The following is a 22,342-nucleotide window of genomic DNA, read 5'->3' on the forward strand; positions in this document are numbered from 1 at the left end:
GGCCACTACAATCAAATTCATATTGGCCCCATATTTATTTTTTGCATTTTTAAAACTGCTTTCATAATTTAACGTAATTTTTTTCTTAATATTAACAATCGAACAAAAAATTGAAAACAATAAAAAAAAAGCAACAAGTTAGCTTTTACTTGTTTTTTGACTACCATGAATCCCAAAAGTAAACAAATAATTTACTTTAGCAATATAAGGATTTATAAATACAAAAATATTTTTTTTTTTGCTTTAGATAGGAAACGCTAAATTGGCTACATTTTCCGAAGAAACCCTACGCAATAAATACCTTTGTATGGATCACTTCACGAGTGAGGACTTTCGTACATCCAAGCAGTTTTACCTGAAAAAAGATGCCGTTCCCAGAAACTATGCGCTTAATGAAACCAGTCCTTTTGCTACTGACTGCCCAGATAGTCTAAAAGTGTTGACTCCAAAAAGAACATATGCAAAACTGGAAACATCACTATTCGATTTTAGTCCAAAAAGTTCTTCAACAAAACGAAGAAAACATAATAACAGTGTAGAATCCGAGTTTCTCAGCAATTTATGTTCGTTACCAGACAAAATTGTGAGTCCAAGAAAATTAAAATTAAAAAAAAAAATTACACGTGTTACTAAAAAGAATAAGAATTAAAAAAAAAATATTTTTAAATTACACAGAGAAATACAAAAATCCAAACTTGCAATGTCGTCGCCCTTACCGCTTTTAAGTTTGTTATCTCCAGTGGCAAAAACTTTTGTTGAAATGCAATTAAGAGGTAAGAAACGTGTGATTTGGAATTAAAAAGAAAGAGAATTTTGTTCATGTTTTTATTATAAATCTCCGTCCGCTTATTTATTTCTGAAAAAAAAGGCATCATCTTACCAGCTATTTCAACAACTCAAAAGTGGATCGCGAAAAATGATTTTAAAACAGGCATTGATGAAGATATTCAAGTTTTTTTACAGGAAAAGGCCCAGGCAATGACAAAAAATGAAAAAAAATGTCATGTAGTATCTGATGAAATAAGTTTGAAAGAAAATTTGGAATTTAATAAAAAATTAGATTTAATAGAGGGGTTTGAGGACTTGGGCCCTTTTGGTAGGACTCAAAATTAAGCCAACCACGCTCTCGTTTTTTTATGAGAGGAATATATTCTTCCTGGAAATTTCCACTAGGATATTTTTTTTTCAAAAAATACAGTCTGTAAAGAAAACTTAAAAAATATTATTTTGTACGTTCTAACTGTTCTAGACAAAATGAGCTTTTTACCACTGGCCACGCTTTGTGATCAGGGTACCAAGAATAGAGGCGCAATGAAACTATTGGGTGTTACGGCAGAAAAGCGTTACTTTTATTTAAAAGAAAAAAAGATTATTTCTTTATATGATGTCCCTCATCTTTTCAAAAGCGTCAGGAATAACTGGCAGGCTTCAATAAGGTTTGAACTTTTAAATGAAAGTATTTGCTTTGATGTTATTAAAAAAATATACGAAATTGACAAAGCATCTCAATCAGCCAGAATGCTTCCAAAAATAACAGATAAGCATATAAATCCTCACGCCTTTGAAAAGATGTCCTGCAAATTGGCACTACAATTATTCTCAAATACTATGGCTGCAGCTGTAAAGACATCCGTTCAAAAATCTATAGTTGATGAAAAAATTGGTACTAATACCTCAAATTTTATAACCATCATGAACAATTTATTTGATGCTCTTAATAGCAAACGATTATATACTAAAAATCCTTATAACTGTGGAGTGAGTTTTAAAAACTCATTAGTTATAGATGTTTTGCAAAAAGGTAAACAGGTTTTTGAATCCATAATAAAAGTTAAAAGGTTTTAAATGAAAAAACACAGGTAAAAGAAATATCCAAAAGTAAGCCACCATGTTTTAAAGGGTTAGTTCAAACTATAAACGCCATAGAAATCCTTTATGCAGACTAAAAAAAAGATAATAATATTTTTTTATTAACTAACAGATTAAACCAAGATATTTTGGACAATTTCTTTTCCTTAGCTCGACAAAGCGGTGGTTGGAATCTTAACCCAACGGCCAGATCTTTTCGATTATTTTTTAGAATTAAAAGTGTAACAGATTTACTAACTCCTTCAAAATTATCTAATTGTGAGAATGATGTCGACAAATAATTAATTTTAAATAATATCTCTAAAAAAGAGGCACACCAAACGACATCGAAAAATAATATTGAAATTTTAGATTCCGAAACAATTAATGACATTCCAACAGTTAAAAGCAAAGAGCCCATTATCAAACACCATGCTTTGGAAGAGTGTGCAAATTCATATTATGCCGGATACTTAGTTAAGAAAGTGTTGGAAAAATTTAATTGCAAAAATTGTGCCTCTATTTTAAAATCTGATTCTTATTTAACCGATCCATCCGAAATATTTATACTAAATAAGAATTACGGTGGCCACGAAAACAACTATCTGATAAGTCCTTCTGCAGATGTTACCAATGTTGTAGAAAAATGTTGTATGTACATTTTTGCAAACGAGTTTGAAAAAATTAAGCAACAGGAATTTGTGGGCACCAAAATAAAAAACAAAATTTTAACTAAAAATATGAAGAGGTTGGGACCATTTGATCATAATTGTTACGAGCATAAGGTATTTTTGTTAACAAAACTTGTATATACTAGTTTATATAAATTTTGTAAATGGAACCGAAAAAATGTGCACAATAAAACCCAAAAAATTAATTTATTAATTATAATGTGCCTTTAACATTTCAGGTTAAAGGCACAAACTCTAACGGCAACTATTAGGTCTTGCAAAAAGAAAAGAAATTTACATTAACCTAGGCTCAGAGATGGTTCGATTTAAAAGTACAGAAGTGTTAAAAGGGAAAACAATTTTAATTGGACAAAAAAAAAACGATACACTGATTTTTTTTCTAATTAAAAATTATTTCCGTAATCTCCAGTTATTTTCTAACAAAAATTCCATTCTGGCTTTATTCTGCCAGCCAAACTGTTTTTGACTAGCCAATTTGTGTAATATTATACTTTCTTTAGTATAATATTACACAAATCTTGTTTATTTGTTAAGTTATTATTCGATTTTAAGTTTTAAGTTAAAACCTTAATATATTTTTGATTATTTTTACACTATAATTTTGCAAGGGTTTTAAGTGTAGTTCTTAGCTAAAAATATTTTCGTAACGCATGCCAAATTAATAGTAAATAAAATGTTAGGTTGGTTAATAAATATAAAACAAAATTCGCTTTCTTTGATTCAGCATATCGTCCTTACGTCTTTACTTAATATAAAATAATCACTTACTTAAATTTTGAACACTTACTAAACCACCATGCTAAAAGATTTATTGTGCCTCTTCTGTAATTTTGCCCATAAGTTTGTAATAAATAGGTAGTAACACAGATAAAACTAGCTAACGCAAGTTTTTTGAACTGCGTTAGCAAGTTATATCTGTGGTGGTAATTTATAGTTTTGTATGTATTATAATGTGCTTTTATATACCTCCTATTCTAAGAAACTATACACGATATATAATTTTGCTTGTCTTTTGTAAATACCCCATATACTTTATTGAAATATATACAAATGTTTTTCTTATACAGGCTTTTTGTATTAAATGCGGATTTATTATAACATACGGCAACGCTGCGCCGCATTTCAGTATATTTTATTAGGCGCTCGAGTCTCGGTCAGGTGCGACCGTCGATTTTACGGGGGACAAGCTTTGCTATTCGAATATTTATCTGTTGCGTTAGCTAGTTATATCTGTGATAAGATTTACGAGATAAGAATTCGATTAGTTTATTAATCGCACAATTTAAATTAAACTTTTTTCTGTAATACATAATAAATATCTAAACGGATTTGAGATGGTTGGTTGCAAGCCTCTACAAACGAAAGTTTTTTGATTAAAAATTATTGAGTAAGATGTTAGAAATGGCTATAACTGCCAAAGGATGTGGATTAAATTTTTTCTTAAAGCCGTTAGAAGTTACATAGTCCTGTATATTTTCTAACATCTAATAATTCAATAATTTTTTACCAAAAAACTTTGTTTATAGAAGTTTGCAAACATCTCAAATGCGTTTAGATACTAAAAGATTTATTCAAAACCTTTGGGAGCCTTTCGAGTTTTTATGTAATTTTTACAAAAAAGCTTTAGTTTGTAGAGGTTCATAACCACTATAAATCGATTTAGTTATTGATTGTTAATATCTGGACAAAAAAAAATTAAAATTGGGAATTTCAGGAGATACCGGCATTATATCGATTAAATAAGTGAGCGCGGACTATAAATAGGTTGCTGGCAAACGACACATGCTCCGTTCTAGATTTTGGTTGCTGGATATCGATCGAGCGCTAGCTCCACAGATATGAAATAATATCTAGAAAAACAACACAAAGTGGCAACTTCGGATACGTGCATTGTAAACATAGAGGTATTCTAAGTTGTCAAGTTGCTTTTTTTCATTAACTTTTTTATCAGGAATCTTTTTTTTATTACTCTAAAAGTATATATTATTAGTCAGCAAATAAACGACACTTTTAAAGAGTAAACTTTTTACCTGTTACAAAATACAATACATATATTGAATGAAAAATTGGAAAGTCGATTTGACATAATTGTCTGAGAGATGGTGAACTCAAACAACCTCGAATATGGTTTGCAGCTAAGCTTATTCTAGATATTCATTGTTCTAAGGGAAGAACCTATATCACCTGTTGCAGACAATATACCCAAGCGTCGGTTACAAATCGACAAAAACTAGGCAATTCGCTATACTCACAATTGAGAATGTTATTAAGAATCTGTCAAATCGAGTGATCGTATCGAGTCGTGATTTTAGAATCCCAATGATGGTTTAAAAATAATGTCAATGAAAAAAATTAATTTAGTTCGTGACAGGTCACACGTCAAACGTCAGCGTCGTCAATTTCATTACCGTTATTTAATATATTTTTTGTTAGCAACACTAAAAATATCCAAAGTAACCAACATCAAAACGACATAAGCACTATAAAAATGTCGGCCACGCCTGGTGGTCATTTTTGGGTATCGTGGGCATATGCATTAGCAGTCCAGGTATATTTATTAGGTTCGTGGGAATAGCAGATGAGAAATTATTATAAGGAATTCTCTAACCAGATTTACTCCGTTGCCCCTAGCAAATATCCATCCCATCGACTGACGATCGGCGCGTCAAAGAACGGCGCAGGTTTAATGGCGGCACTTCTTATGGACTTGAATTCGATTTATTATTTTGATATATATACGGCTGCTTAAAGGAACACTTTATGTATAATAACCTATGTTAGGATTAATAGCAAAAGTAATTTCGGCTTTTTTATAATAAATTAAATTTATTGTAACTTGTAGACAAAAAAAAAATTCAAAGAAATTAAGAATACTGTTTTTGCTACAGTCTACTGCAGTCTAGTAGTAATATGTTTTCTGCGGCTGCGTCGCCTGGCGGTATACACGAAATTTTCGTTCAGACTACTGTGGTCTCACACAAGAAATAAATGTCAAAAATATTATTTTAAAATTATATAAGTGTTATTAAACAACGGTACCTTAAGGAAAGCATCCTGCTCAAAAACCCACTGCATGTGCACCAATACGCCTATCAGGCGGGCAAATCCACGGGCCTGGCTCTACACCACCTCGTGAGGAAGGCGGAGGGTGTTCTGGGTAGTGGCAAGGCCCGCCTGGGTGCGCTTCTAGACATTGAAGGGGCATTTGACAACACCACTTTCGCAATAATCTGCCAAGCACTCAAGAGCCGCGACTCAGAACCCTGTTTGGTTGGATGGATAGAGACCATGCTCTCGCAACATTATGTGTCTGCCCAGCTTAACCGCAGGGAGGAGTATTGTCCCCTACCTTGTAGTCGACAGCGCTGTCGACCTTGTAGTCGACAGCGTGATAAATCTTTTAAACATTGCTGGTCTGTACACACAGGTCTACACTGACGATCTGGTAATCCTTTGCCCGGGGAAAGACGTCGTCTCAATGCGGGAAGGGTCCCGCATTGAGACGGCGTATATCATATGTATGTGATATCATATGTGACGATGTATATCATAGGGATGATGAGAGCCCTGCATATGGTGGACATATGGTGCCTCTCGGGAGGTCTCAGGATTAACCCCAAAAAAACAGAGCCCCTACTATTCATGAGGAGACATAACTTTGGCACGCCCTCTGTTATATGTCTAGGTCGCATGCAGCTGCATTACTCCAGAACAGTTCGATTTCTGGGAATCAAGTTAGATTCCAAACTCTCCTGGTACGATCACGCAGACACCAGAATCAAGGCGAAAGGCCACCTGCGCGCTATGGGCCTGCAGGCGGGTTTTTGGCAATACCCGGGGTCTGTCTCCTAAGATCCTCCACTGGATCTACTCGGGCATTGTTCGATCCCTTCTCACAAACGGGGCGTCGTTTGGTGGCCATGTACGGAGAAAGCGAAAATTCGTGCTCAACTGGATAAAGTCCAACGCCTTGCATATCTTAGCATAACGGGTGCCATGCGAACGGCGCCAACTAGAGCGCTTGAGACTCTGCTGAGCCTTCCACTTATGGACCTCGTTGTGTAATTCGAGGCAATAAGGACTGCGTACAGGCTATACGTCCTCGGCGAACTACGTGCTGGCGAGACCGGTCACGCAAAAATTTGGTCACGGGCCATACAGGAATGTCCTCTCCTTCTGATGGGCAGTGACTGCATGGCTCCAGTGATAGTGGACTGCGAAAGATTCGTGAAGCACATTGCAGGCAGAGAGGAGTAGCAGCATTCAACAGACCTGCATTGCTTAATAGGGAACTATCTGGTACACAGATGGGTCCAGAATGAATAACAGAGCTGGATCAGGGTTTTGTGGTGGGATCCCACATACCAGTAGGGCATACTCGCTGGGGGAGCACGCTTCTTTCTTCCAGGCCGAAGTATTCGCTGTATTAAAATGCGGACAGAAAATCCTAAGCTGCGGATACCGCAATACAGTCGTATTAATATGCTCGGACAGCAGAGCTGCTATTAAGGCTATCACGGTCGTAAAGGTAAGCTCTAAACTTGTACTAGAGTGCATAAAAGTACTGAAAAAACTGGTGCAGGTTGGCTGCAGGGACCAGCTCGTCTGGGTACCTAGCCACGCAGGTCATGTAGGTAATGAGGAAGCGGAATCTCTTGCCATACTGGGATTCGCGAATTTGCCGATGGGGCCGGAACCCATAATTGGTATCGCGAAATGCGTAGCGGTCACGTCAATGAAGGATCTGCTGGACAAGTGGACCCACCGAAGATGAAGTCCCCTGTTATGAGACAGGCCAAAGCGCACATAGGTGGGCCCTCTACCTCTCTCACCAAAAAGCTACTACACCTAAAAAGACGCAAAATTCGGCTACTAGCAAGTCACTTAAGAAGCCATCTCCATACAATCGGTATTACGGAGAACCCGGAATGCCGGTGGTGCTGGGTGGAGGATGAAACCGTTGACCATGTGGTCGGGGAGTGCTCAGCACTCACGCGCGCCAGGTTGAAATACTTGGGTAATCCTAAAACCTTCAGTGCACCGAGTGACTTTAAATCCTTCGGACCAGAGAGCCTTGTTGGTTTTTCTAAGGCCGTTAGGCTCTGGTAACCCCTGGTGGGGCATGACGGGTCCATCAGGAGACCTATATGCACAACTGCCTCTGGCAGCCCAATGTTTTGGCAATTTCAGGATTTTAATTTTTGTTTCTTGTTTTTTTGTAAATTTTTATTTAATTTTTCTAGTGATAACTGTACATACTGTAATAATTTGGTTATATATTTATATCACATTTTTCTAGCTTTAATATCTTCCCCTTTTTGTATTTCATTCCTATTTGCTACTAATTATTACTTTTAAGATTAAGGTACTTTTAATCACTTACTTGCGTTTAAGTGCTAAATATTTTATCTAGTAGATTTTTTCTTTTAGGAAGCTGTTTTAACAAATACTAAATGAGTACTGCTATACTAGTGGATTTCTTTTTTCTCTTTCTTAATAGAGCTTGTCTTTATATAGATAATAGACAGTTAACATAAAAATTACCTTTAATATTCACTCAAGCATTAGAATTTTACAATTTCGTAAGCAAACCACAGTTGATAATCTTTATTAAAGTCAACACTGTAATTTGTCACCTAAATCGAAATTTAAAACAAAACTGTACTTTTTATGGCGAAAATTCCAAAGTTTGGAAACCTACTTTTAATCCGAATCATCGAACATTTTCAATAAGTTGAAAGTTTCATTCCTTTCTCCCGGACTAAAGCAGTATTTATTGTTCTTTGCAGGAGAGTCCACATTTCGGCGACCACTTTATCATTTTTAAGTGGCGAGTTCGAGGTGGAGCCAGCATATGGCGAAAAACGTGAGGAGGCGCTAAGGATTGCAGGATTAAAAACTTATTTTATTGTTAAGGTCCTAAAGCCGGTAAGTATTTTGTGATTTATAAAGGACTTTAAATCGGGTGGGTTAAATTAGAAAAAAATTGTCGATATTATTATATAAACTTATTTTTGTTATAATTGCCAGTTTGAACCCCAAAATGATGTACAGAATGGTGATACGACTGTGGCTTCTACCGATGTTACTTCAATAAGTCTTACAGTAACGGATGAGAAGAATGTAAGTATTATTCAATTTTATGCTCACTTTAAAAATTACATTTTCTTTTTTTAACTGTTTGGACCTTATGGAAATAAAGAATAACGTCACTTTATTGCTAAGCTTGATGATCTAGATATCTTTTCCTATTTCTTTCGTCTTCAATTTTCATTTGTATTTGTTCCAGTCGCATTATCCTAGTCGATAGTCGTTCATTTTTAGTCCTATACCATCTGCAAATCTAATGTTCGGTCTAGATTAATTTATTCCCTTATCTAACAAGTTCAAGCCTTTAAAAACATGCTCAATTTCATAACGTGATCAATTTCATCTTTCTGGAGCATTTTGATTGGTATTCTTGAGGTATTTATTTCCTCGAGAAAAAAAACTGTGTCTCAGTAATGTTTTTTCCTTCTCATTGTCAAGGACGCACCATTCAAGAGCCATCTGCATAAAAACGTTTGCTGTTAGTCAGAGAATTGATTTCTTGCTGTTAAAACTTGTACGTTAATAAGTTTATTTCTTTTAAAATGATAAAGTAGTTTATAATAAATTGAAGTTTATTATTTCACATCAGAAGTGGGATTTAGTACTTTTAAGTGTTAGTGAACCGTTACTTGCCGTTGTTTGTTTGATTATTTTGTGACAATATGGGTAAAAGAAAACATCGTCATTGTGCAAGACACATTAGCTCGAGTTCTTCAAGTGACAGTGACACGAGACGTGTTAAAAGAAGCGCTAAACGTTCTTATACCCCAGAAAGTTTGCCTCCAATCCAACCTCAAGTGGACACAGGTTTGATAGATTTAGTTAAGATGATAAGTACTGAAAAACGTATGGCCATGTCAATAAAAGGCGTTGATATTAGCGAGTTTAATCCTATCGTTAGTAACATTAATTTAACGATCAAATGAACTTACCTGAAGTTCGATCGAAATTATATTAGTCAGCCAGTCCAAAGATGTTAATTATTTTACCATGTAGTCCACCTTTTCGCGCTACTATCCACAAGATTTTAAAGTACAATTTCGCTCCGTATTCCCCCATCATCGCACCAGGCTCTAGGCACTCTTTCAAATAATCCTCATTCTGTTAAAAGTAGCCCTATAGTTTTTGATTCATAACCTTCGGGTGTCGTTGGGAGGGAGATTAACATCTTTGGAATGGCTGACTAATATAATTCAGGTAAGTTCATTTGATCGTTAAATTATATGTCGTCAGCCAGTCCAAAGATGTTAATTATTTTACCATGTAGGATGTTTAAAGATCAATCAAAGTTATGAATTAAAACATCATAATCATATCAAATCCAAAATTATGTATATAGAAGACCCATTTTATTTGACAAAACTTCCATATATATAGATTAAATGCTTACAGCTTAAATCCAGTCCGCAACTTAATTTTAAATTAAAATATTCGCATTTATGCATATGTTAAATAAAAATATACATTTACCTGTGCAACAAAAAATATTTAAGTGTAGACGGAAAACAAAAACAAAATATAAACAAAATAACAAATTAACTGTTAAAAATGCTAAAAGCAAATTGGTCTCTTTCTATTAGAGGCCGATCATAAAACTTCGCAAAGGTACTCGAACTTTTGCTCCATCCAGCATCGATAGATCTTTAATAAGATCTATCGATACGCCAGCTCTTCGAACTGTAGATGTCGAAGCATGCCTTTCTAAGTGCGATGTAAATATATTCGTATCAATACCAGCTAGATCTAAGGTACATTTTACCCAACGACTGAGGGTTGGTTTTGAAGCAGTCTTATGTGGCTTTTGAATGGTTATAAATAGAGAGTCACTATCTTTATTCCTCAGATTCTCTGTAAGTTTCAAGTATTGATGTAAGCAAGAGAGATTTGGCAATTCTTCAAATTTTGGTAGATGAAGGTAAGGTTGCTTTATATTTACACCGGACGTTTTAATTCTATATTCAATTAAAATTTGAAGTCCTCCTTTGTAAGGTCTAATATTTGGAACTCTAATAAGGCTAATGGTTTGTAGCCTTTGACCGGTAGCCAGTATTAAAAGAGTGACCAACTTATAAGATAACTGTTTTAAATTCTTGGCAGGTTTTTTGTCGAAATAATCAAAAATAATTTTTGGATCCCAAATAGAATTATAACGAAGTGTTTGGGGCCTCATCCTCAAAACACCCTTCATAAACCGTTTAATTATTGGGTTTTCTTCTATTTTATTAGGCAAAATTAAAGATAGTGCTGCTCTGTGAGAGTTAAATGTAAAATTAATAATGAATGTATAATTAAAAAAGTTAAATGCTGTTAAGTCTCTGGAAGCACAGTCAGCTGATGGAATATAGTACTAAGATAAAGAGGGGATTATTTTTTGTATATGATTTACCCTGTTTCCCACAAACAAAACTCGCCAGATTGCTTAAAAGAACCGCACCTAGTAATTCTAATCGAGCTAGAGTTTGACGATTTGAAATTGGTGCTACTCGAGACCTTGCGCAAACCAAAGATACAGAAATTTGATTACCTTCTTCTACCCGAAAATAAACTACTGCGGCGTAACCTTTGTTAGACGCATCACATATGGCTATGATGTCACAAGATCTGTTTGCAAGACTAATTTGCCTTGGAAGTTTAAACTCTGATAACAGCGGAAGTTCAGATTTTAACTCGCTCCATCACTCTACTAGAGGTTCTGGAGGGGTATCATCCCAACCTATTTTTAAGAGCCATAGTTGTTGCATAATGTATTTAGCTACTAATAAAATAGGACAAAGAAAACCTAAAGGATCAAATATTCTTCCTATGACCTGCAAGATGGTACATTTTGTACATTCAGATTCATGTGGTTTGTATTGATAAATAAATATGTCACTTTTTGGGTGCTATTGAAGGCCTAAAACCTTGATAAAATTTGGTTGTTCTTTACCAAAGGAAAGAGACATTTGGCGGTCAGATTCAGGGACTGTAGCTAATAATTCTGGACAGTTTGAGGCCCATTTGGCCAACTGAAATCCACCAGATTTCAATAAGTCGATTAGCTCCCTTTGAAGATCAAGGGCTGAAGAAATAGAAGGGCTAAATCCGAGAACATCGTCAAAAACATATATAAATTTTTTTTTAAATACGTCTTGCATCGGGAAAGTTTTCCTTTTCACGTTCCGCGAGTTCATTAAGGGTCCTTATGGCATGAAAAAGTAAGCTAGTCACTCCAAAAGTAACAACCAAAAATTGAGGTTGTAAATTGATGCCTTGGAAGACCAAGACGGCGAAGACAGATTTCTGCGACAAAGCAGTTTTGACTGCCATTGTCAATTAGAATTCTTATGAGTTGATAATTCCCTTTACCATCCATTATCTCTATGACAGCTTTAGCTAGAAGAACAGTACCTTGAATAGCAAAGGTATTACCACAATGGGTATTTAGATTATCGTTAGTTTGGTGGGTTGTCTCAGAATTAGTAGTAGAACAAGAGGGTAGGTTTGAAGCATTAGGTTCGGAAATATTTTTAGACATATGAATTAATGTATGGTGTTTACAATTGCATGTCTTACAACGATATGTTGAAGAACAATTTTGAACAGAATGAGATAGGTGTAAGGAGTTTAAACAAAGTTTCGTCTGCTTAACAAATGAAAGGCGATTTTGCGAATATTGTTCTGCGAATTTTGTGCATTTTGTAAGTACATGTAAGGCATTACAAAGAAAACACTTAATGTTAGGATTAGGTAAAGCATTGTTATTAGATACGTAGGCTGAAAAGGCAGTAGCAGGTTTATTATTGGATTTGAAATTCGGGTATAGTCGCCTTCGCTCTTATCGTGCGGGTTCAAAGGTCACCACGTAAAATGAATCAAATTGAAAAATCAGTGGCTGCCAAAATGTTATTTCCTTGAGAGTTTGACAATACATTGAACGCCGTCATGTGACATATTAAAGCCGCGTATACACCTTAGATCATAATTATTAACTGACGTGATGCCTTTAACGCCGTAAAAATGTCTACGTATCCGAGATTCGACATGTAAAACATACGTTGGTTATTTCCTTTCATGACGTAAAAAAGCCCATAAGTATAAAGCCCGTTGGGTATACGCCTTATCGGTATATGCCTAGAATCCCCGATATTCTGCAAAGTTGCCAGACATTTCATTTAAAAATGGTTGTTACCTAAATTTTTGAGAAATTAGTATACGATTTAGCATGACCCTATGTATGTGCATAACATACTAATTTGTCGATTTCAGGGCACAGCGTCTAATTTTTAACGATTATTTGATCTTGTCTTCTTCTTTGTTTATGCGTGATTGTGTTTTTTTGTAATAATTATTGGGAAACTATACATTTTGGTATAATGACAAACAATTAATTTGTCTTGTGTGTGATGCAGTGCAGTCAGAGACCAGAAAACTACTTTCTTTGTTTAAAGGCAAGTTCATGTTACAATCTCACTTTTAAAATGACATTTTAATTTTATGATTTATTATTTGTCGTTCGACCTTTCTTTCTTCGTTCTCGTTCTTTAAAATGTCGTTTTCTTATGAATATTTATTTATTTACACATTACAAGGCAAAAAAAGATTGAAACTTTAAAAAAAAATGGAGAATGCTATACGTTGATGCACAGAAAATTAAAAAAGTTGTGTTATCTTTTCTTTTATATCAGTTAAAAGTTAAAAAAAGATAAAAAATAACTAAAAAAAAAACTGGTGAATGCGGCGGGCATTTCTATCTCCCAGGGCATTCACCAATTTATTTACTTAGCTTTTTTTTAAAAAGATAAATACGAGGAGAGCCACGACAGTTCTTTAAAATGTCGTTTTCTTATGAATATTTATTTATTTAGACATTACAAGGCAAAAAAAGATTGAAACTTTTAAAAAAAATGGAGAATGCGCCGGGCATATCTATCTCCCAGCGGATTCAACAATTTATTTACTTAGCTTTGTTTAAAAAAATTTTTTTTTGTACTTTTTAATCATACCTAAATAATAAACGAAATGCAAAAAGAAAACTAATTATTTTAATAACGAAAAAGAAAATAAGGGATTGCTTAGAATGTACAAGAAGAAGTAACTAAAGCGCTTGGAATTAGTTTAAGAATGGTGCAAAAGGTTGTATATCGTCGGCTGAATGCAAAAACTAGGCAACTATTTTTTGATAGTTTCGAGAAAATGGGCAAAACATTATAAGCGATATAATTAGAACTGCTCTGCAGTAAATGTATTTAATAAAATAGCTTAATTTTTTTGTAAGTTCTTTATTATGATGAAAACATTACATTTAGTACAAAATTAAATATATATATATGTATTATGCAAGGAAAAATAAATATATTTAAAAATAAAACTAAAGATATCTACTTTTTGCACTAATTTTTTTCCCTCTTTGTATGTACCTGTACGTGAAAGAGAGGCACAATACATAATTAAAATAACGTAAATTAAAAGTTTTATCCTTTTATGGTTGCTTAAAGTAAACAAAATTGCTGTGATTAATCATCTTCTTCTTGTTCCCTCCTACCGTGGGGTAAGTTATGGTAAAAATCAAAATAATCACGACTTAATGCTAGTGGGTTTGTAGAAAACAATGACATTAGGTCATTATATTTTTGCTCAGTTATGGGATGGCCCTGTGGATAACAAGGTAGAATATTGATTGACTGCCTACGTAAAGTTTTTTTTTACAATCCACCTCTCTAAAGTTTGTTCTGTCAGGCTTAATACTGTACATTTATTCTAATTACGACAACCCTGAATATCCCTACGCCAAGGGCGACTCGCTATTGGTCAGCGGCAGGTGGCCTGATCGGGCTGGGGATAGGAGATTTGGGAGGGGAGTTTTTGACCGTCCTCGGTGCTTTATGTATTCTCTTTCGAGGTTAATAAAATATCATAAACTAACAACTATCGAGTTTTATTAAAAGAACCCAACAGAACATGATGGCAGCGGTGATAGTGTTGGTGGTTTGTGGTGTTTACGTAAGTTATGTAAAAGTTACGTAAAAGGTGGCGAGCGTTTTGTTGCTAACCGTGGATCTTTCCTGGCGATATCTCTATCCACGACGCTAAAATGGCTACTACAGCAGAGGATGCAGCGACAACCACAACAGTTGTGAGTTCTCAAGCACTTTCCGTGCCGGTGTCTCCACCACAACAGTTTGATTTTTCAATGCCTCAAGCATGGCCCCAGTGGCGAAAACGTTTTGAGCGCTTCATGTCAGTGTCTGGACAAAATGCAAAGCCTGATGAAGAAAAAATTAATATTTTAATGTATATTCTTGGCGAGGAAGCCGAAGAAGTTATGCTGCAATTTGTGCAAGTTCCTGAAATCTATGCAGCGACAATGCAGGCCTTTGAAAATCATTTTATTCCCCGCAGAAATCTAATTTTTTAACGCTATACATTTAATAGTCGATGCCAACAGCCAGGTGAGCCCATAGAGTTATTTATAACCAGCTTACATTCACTTGCAGAGCACTGCCAATATGGCCAATTGAAAGATGAATTGATACGTGATCGTATCGTCGTGGGCATGCTGGACCGCAAAACCAGCGAAAGACTGCAATTACAGTCAAATTTGAGTCTTCCGGACTGCATCATAGCAGTAAAGCAGGCAGAGTTGCAAGAGAAACAGAGTAAGGAGCTGCGAGGAGGTGTGGTGGCCGCAGTCACAAGGAGCCAGGTGGCTCACAAGCAGAATTATCTGCGAGAGCACCATGATGACGTCAGTGATCCTGTTGCGGTACAAGGGTGCAATTCTCGAGGAGCAAATGCTAAATCTTTCCGTTTTTCTGACAAAAACGGGAGAGAAGAGGAAAATAGGAAGAATGGTGCCAGGAACTGTCAATTTTGTGGGTTAGCAGAGCATTCCAGGGAAAAGTGTCCTGCCAAGCAATCAACATGCCGTTCGTGGCAAAAAAGGGCACTGGGCTACTGTTTGTCGAGGGAAAAAGGTTAGATCTATCCAATATGTTGTAGAAAGTAGTGATTGTAATACAAACTCTACTAATTTATGTTGTGAAAATTGTTCTAACAATATTAGCCCTTCAGGCCAGTTTCTAGGTTCAATTAAAATAAATTTAATATCGCAGAATCAGAAAGAATGGTTGATTTCTTTAAAATTGTTAGAGTTAAATAAAGAATTTAAATTCATGATTGACACTGGTGCTGACATAACTTGTTGACCTGTTTCTTTATTAGATGAAAATGTATTTCAAAGATTACATAAGACTTCTAGAGTCGTGACAGGCCCTTTAGGAAAAAGATTAAATATTCTGGGCGTTATGCATGGTACATTAAGTAATTGCAAAAATAAATGTTTCACTGATATCTATGTCATTGAAGAGCTATGTAAACCCATTTTGGGTCGATCGGCAATTATTGATTTAAATATATTGCAATTTGGTGATGGATTTAGTACTGTGAATTTTTGTAAAATCAGAACAAATTGAGCAAAAGTTTCCTACAATTTTTGATCAATTGGGCACTTTCAAAACCGAATTTAATATTAAAATTGATAAAAATATTCCATCATTCATACAATCAGTTCCAAGAGTTGTACCCATTCCATTACTTAAACCTTTAAAAGATGAACTCGAACGTTTACAAAAATTGGATATTATAGAAAATGTCGAGTATCATACACCATGGGTCAGTCCTATTGTTATTGTTTGAAAAGATAATAATAAAATCCGTCTTTGTGTTGATTACACTAAATTAAATAAAGCCGTGATGCGCATGTATTTTCCTATAGGGAAAGTTGAAAGAATTCTTGCTCAAGTTCAGGGATCTAAGTACTTTAGTCGTTTAGATACGACCTCTGGATTTTATCAAATTAAATTGGGTAAAGAATGTCAGGATTTAACGTGTTTCATAACACCATTTGGACGTTTTAAATTTAAAAGGTTGCCATTCGGTATAACCTGTGCTCCTGAATATTTTTCTATGTTAATAAATAAAATTCTCAAGGGACTTGATAACGTAGTATCCCATATCGACGATATTCTTATACACGCACCGACTATTGAGGAGCATAATAAAATTTTAAATGACGTTTTAACGCGAATTTATAATGAAGGTATAACCTTAAATAAAGAAAAATGTCTTTTTGGTGTACAGTCCTTAGAATTTTTAGGTCATTCCATATCAGGTAAAGGAATTTCTATTGACCCCGAGCGTATAAGCGCGATTGTCAAATTTCCCGAGCCTTCGGATAAAAATGAACTTTTGCGTTTTTTAGGTATGGTTAATTTTCCATGTCGATTCATTCCTAATCGATCTGATGTCTTAGAACCTCTTACTTCCTTATTAAAGAAGAATTTTTTTTTTCTTGGAATCTCGCTCAAATACAGGCGTTCGAGAAAATTAAAAAATTATTACAAGAGAGTCCTTGTCTTGAATATTTTGACCCCAGCCAGAAGATTATCATCTCTGCTGATGCTTCTTCCTTTAGTATAGGATCATGTCTTATTCAAGAAAATAAAGAGGGAAACAAAAAAGTTGTCTGTTATGCTTCTAGATTGCTGTCTAAAACAGAGCGGCGTTATGCTCAAATCGAGCGAGAAGCGTTAGCTTTAACATTGTCATGTGAGAAATTTTCCGAATATGTCTATGGTTTAAAAGTTCTCATTGAGACCGATCACAAACCGTTAGTTCAAGTTTTACAAACTAAAAATATTGATGAATTGACTCCGCGTCTTCAGAGGTTTAGATTAAGACTTTTAAGATATGATTACGAAATTTATTATGTTCCAGGCAAAGATTTAGTCATTGCGGACGCTCTGTCCCGAAAATTTGAGAAAAACTCTAAATTTCCTGAAAATGACGAGCTAGCCTTAGAGACAGACACTTTTATAAACTTAATTACTACAAATTTCGAAATTAAACCGTATTTCTTGGAAGAAATTAAATCTGAGCAAAATATAGATCCAACTTGTTTAAAACTAAAAGAATACATTTACTCAGGTTGGCCCCAAAAAAATAAAATCGACCCAGAACTTTCTAATTATTTCCAATATAGACATGACATTTCAGAATGTGATGGTTATTTATTACGTGGTTCACGATTAATAATTCCTCAGTCTCTTCAATCGAAAACTTTAGGTTTCATTCATCAGGGTCACCAAGGTATAGTAAAGTGTAGAGCTAGAGCCAAGTCTTCAGTTTGGTGGCCAGGACTATCTACTAAAATAGAAAATTTAGTTCGCAATTGTCCACGTTGCATTGAGTTCAGATCTAACATAAAAGAATCTTTCTGTAAAGACGATTTTCCAGATCGTGCATTGCAAAAAATTGCACTTGACTTATTTAAATATGAGGGAACGTGGTACCTCATTGTAACTGATTATTTTTCTAGATTTTTCGAAATTTTCAAACTTCAGAGACTTCAAAACTTTCAAACAGAGATTGTAATTATCACCAAGTTAAAAGAGTTATTTGCTAGATATGGTTTACCAGAAGTAGTACGTTCAGATAATGGACCTCAGTTCCAAACTGAATTTCAAAATTTTGCTAAAAGTTTTGACTTTGCGCATGTAACAAGCAGTCCTAAATATCCGCAGTCTAATGGGTGTATCGAAGCTGCGGTTAAAGTTGCTAAAAATCTTATAAAAAAAGGTGATGATTTGTTTATATCTTTGTTAGCTTATCGGTCCACCCCTCTGGAAAATGGCTTCTCTCCAGCAAGTTAAATGTAGTCAACACGAAAATAACTTTTTTTAAAAATTATTTATTTGAGAGCGAAATTTACAACTTAAAATCTAGCTTAACATGAACAGTAACTTAATAGTAATGTAATTAGTTTTTTAATGGCAAGGCAATATATATATTTATAGTGTTGGTTTGCTTAGTAATCAAATAAGTAAATCAATAGGTAATTGGTTAGCTGAATAGGCAGATTGGTAGCGTGTAACTCCTCCCTTCGTAGCGGTGAGCCTGGGGATGCAGGGGAACTTAGATGACGATTTGAGGCTGACTGGTTGTGGCTTCGGGTGAAGGAGAGCGGTTGGCATCTTCTAGAAATTTGGGCACCATCTTGAAGTATTTCGCGTAGACTTGGTACCCAATGAAGCTGAGAATAATAATATATATTAACAGGGTCCAAATGCTGATGGGCTGTATATGAAGAGGTCCGTTGAAGAGTAGGGCTTCCTTCAGTTGTTCCTTTTCTTGGGCAATAATACTGGGTATATTTTCAATGTCCTCAAGGTTTAGTTTTATCCATTTTAAAGGGCGGGATTTCTATATAATTAGGATTCAGATTGGCTTCAAAGATGAGTTTAGGCAGCTGAATGTTCTGGAATTTTGTTTGTTCTTTCAGGTGGTAGTTCCTAAGGAGGTGACCTTCTATTTGGATGGTACAGTTAGGCGGGAATTCTAATACATAGGTTCCTTTTAACGGTATGTTTTCTTTGTTAGTTCCACATTGTTGGTTTGCGATTGTTTCGTTAGGTGTTATCAGCATCCATTTTTCTTCTTCTAACTTTTGGATTTTTAGGTTATTGATTTTTGTCTCGACAATTTGGCAATTTATGGTTTTTTTTGCATACGATAGAGGTTTACTTCGCATGGAGGATCAGTTCCTATGCTCATAGGGCTGCTTTCTTTGCATATAAAGTGTTGTGGCGTTATCTCTTGGCACTTTGTGTCAAATGCAATATAGCTAACTTCATTTAAAAGGAGGTATTTGTTAGGTGAAATGATGATTTGAAAGGTATTTTTAAAGGGAACTGGGAGGGGATATAGACGATACAATACATAGTTTTTTATTTCGACTATAGGTACTTGTAATGTGATTTTGTTTTCTTTTATGTAACTTTTAATTTCAATAATTTTTTCAAAAAGCAATAAATTTTCTAATGTGGCAGTGAAAGGAAGTTTATTGTATGTTAAGTGTGGTGTTATAGACATGATTTCATTTAAAAGGTCATTAGGGTTTACTATGGAAGGATGAAATATATTTAATTTTGAAAATGTGATGGCTATACCGACATTTTCTAGAATATCGTAGATGTTTTGAAAAGCATTGATTACTTGAGATAAAATTATTTGGCTTGTAAAGTAACCATAAGAAATGGTGTTATTGTTTTGAATTTGTTTAATAATCGTGTCTATCTGCCTAATGTGTTTTTCTAAAATTTGTTGGTTGTATGTTAAATTCTTGCTAATATTTATAAAATTTATTGATGATTTTTCTATGATAGTAATTTGCTCTTTGAGAAGTGTTTTAACTTTATTCTCATTATTTGTTATAGTATTAATAACGTTGTCATATCTTTCAGCATCGTTTTGATCTAAGTTTCCAGTCAAGGATTTGACTATAGATCCTAAACCATTAATGAGACCTCTCTTGGTAAAATGAATAGAAAGGGTTGATTTGTGTTATCTGTATATTGATTTTGTTTTTTAGAGACGCGATCAAATTAAAAGAGTTTAGAAAATGATTATAATTAGTGGATGTGTTTTTTATGGAAGATTGTAATTGGAAATAATGGTTTTCAAGGGACTTAAATTCTTTAATGATGTCACTTACGTCTAATATTTCAACAAAGGACCAATAGTCAGCTATGTTTTGAGCATTACCAATTTTTAGGGGAAGGAGTCCTGGATTTTCATTAATTTTATGGAAGTTAGGGGTTGCTAGTTCTGCGCCTGCGAGCTGGAAGATTCTGTAACAACAGGGGGTAGTTTCAATTCTTTTATGTGAATTGTTATTATTTTGTTGTTAATAGGGTTTTTAATCTTAGCTTTATTTCTGTTAAGGAGCTCTACAATCTGATAGGGGCCTTTAAATTTGTTATCTTTTTTATTTCTAGAATTGTTAACTTTGTAAACTTTGTCTCCTTTTTTGAATTGAGTTTGATTGGGACCTAGTTTATTGTTTTTTTCTATTACTTTTTGTTTTTTATCTAATAAGTTTTGTGTTATATTTTCGTAAAGATGTTTAACTCTATCTTTATGATTTATAACATACTCGTTATAAAATGTCGATTCTAAAAGATTACTTGGATCTCTGGAATTTGTATGGCCAAAAGTTAATTCGAACGGGGTAAATTTAGTGGAAGAGTGTATAGAATTGTTGTATGCTATTATGGCATAATTCATAAGGGAGATGGTACTATCTGACGGATGTTTCTGTCGAAGGATTCTTAGATGTTCGATAAGGGTTGAATGTAGCCTTTCGACGAGTGAGTTTGATTCGTGGTGGAGTGGAGTGCTAAAATGTACATTAATTTTATGAGCACGCAGAAGCTCTTTAACAGTATCGTTTTTAAATTCTGTGCCATTGTCCATGGTAATTTTGTCAGGAATACCATAAAAGGAAAAGTACTGAATAAGGGCATTAGCGATTTCAATAGCTGTTTTTCCTTGAATAGGGAAAGCCTGTCCTAATTTTGTAAAAGCGTCTATATTAGTTAAAAAATCTTGGTTATCATATTTAAAAATGTCAATATTAATTAGTTGAAAAGGTTTTCCGACAGTTTCTGTTAATACCAGAGGAACGTATGGATTTTTTCTTGCATATTTGCTGGTTTGGCAAATATCACAATCGTTTATATATTTTGTTACATCTGCTTTCATTGACGGCCAGTAATAATTACGTTTAAGTTTTTCTAATGTCTCATTAATGCCACGATGGTTGCATTTACCTTCGTGTTGATATTTGATTAGCATGATTCGTTCATCGAGTTCAGAGACGGAGTTTACTAATTTTGTGCATTTTATTAATTTAAGTCCGGAGGAATAAAAATGTTTCATGTAAACTTTGTTAAAATTTAAGTACATCGAATCATCGTAGAAGTAAAGATAAAATATTTTGTTTTCCTTAGTGTAATTTTTTAATAAATCAATGATAAGAGAATCATTAGAGTTAGAGTTAGGAATTTTTACATGAAGTATTTTATTATTTCCAAATTGTTCTTGTTTAATGTTTAATTTATTATAGGGATTTTTAGAAATTATTATTTGGTGGGGTTTGTTGTTAATTATGTCTTCCAAAATTGTAATGCCTTCGTTTATTATGTAGGGATCGCTAGAAGAGTGTGGTGTGGCTAAGGTGTTTTGTGCTTCTTCAAGTCTTTTACGAAGCCTGGTTTGGGGTGGTCTGGTTTGAATATTTTCTATTATATTTATTTTGGGTATTACTGTATTAGAACTTTGTGAGGATATGATGTTATGGTGGGTAGAGGGTTCAAGATTCATGTTTTTTAATGCTTCGTTGCAAAGGTCATTTAAGAATTCATCTATGTCTATATCTTGTTCACCAGGGTTGTTTACAATACTTTCGTTTTCAAAAGCATTGATTTGAATGCGAGAGAGGGCATCAGCATTTGTATTTTGGAGGCCTTTTTTATAGATAATTTCATAATCGAACTCTTCTAAACGAAGACGCCATCTAACTAATTTACTGTTAGGTTCTTTTAGACTGAATAACCAGACAAGGGGTCTGTGGTCGCTATATATTTTAAACTTTTTCCCAAAAAGATATGGGCGAAAATATTTACATGCCCAGACGATCGCTAGGAGTTCCTTCTCAATAGTGGAGTATTTGCATTCGCTATCGTTAAGGGTTCGGCTTGCATAAGCAACAGGCTTATCGTTAGGGACGTTACCTTGTGATAATACGGCACCTATGGCAAAATTACTAGCGTCGGTAGTTAGAATGAATGGCTTTTCGAAATCAGGATATTGTAAGATAGGGGCATTCATTAGAA

At 34.5% G+C, this 22,342-nt stretch overlaps 1 protein-coding gene across 1 annotated transcript in view; it reads left to right on the forward strand.

The window, feature by feature from the left end:
- The window catches only part of LOC126739042 (adenylate cyclase type 3), a 1,002,544-nt gene that overhangs the window by 782,084 nt on the left and 198,118 nt on the right, over nt 1–22,342 (forward strand). Inside the window, exons 9-10 of the mRNA XM_050444560.1 lie at nt 8,330–8,468; nt 8,571–8,663. Coding sequence (XP_050300517.1) covers nt 8,330–8,468; nt 8,571–8,663 — 232 coding nt within the window. The remainder of the gene's footprint in view (nt 1–8,329; nt 8,469–8,570; nt 8,664–22,342) is intronic.

This window comes from Anthonomus grandis, chromosome 8 (genome assembly GCF_022605725.1).
Source record: "Anthonomus grandis grandis chromosome 8, icAntGran1.3, whole genome shotgun sequence".
NCBI classification, from domain to species: Eukaryota; Metazoa; Arthropoda; class Insecta; order Coleoptera; family Curculionidae; genus Anthonomus; species Anthonomus grandis.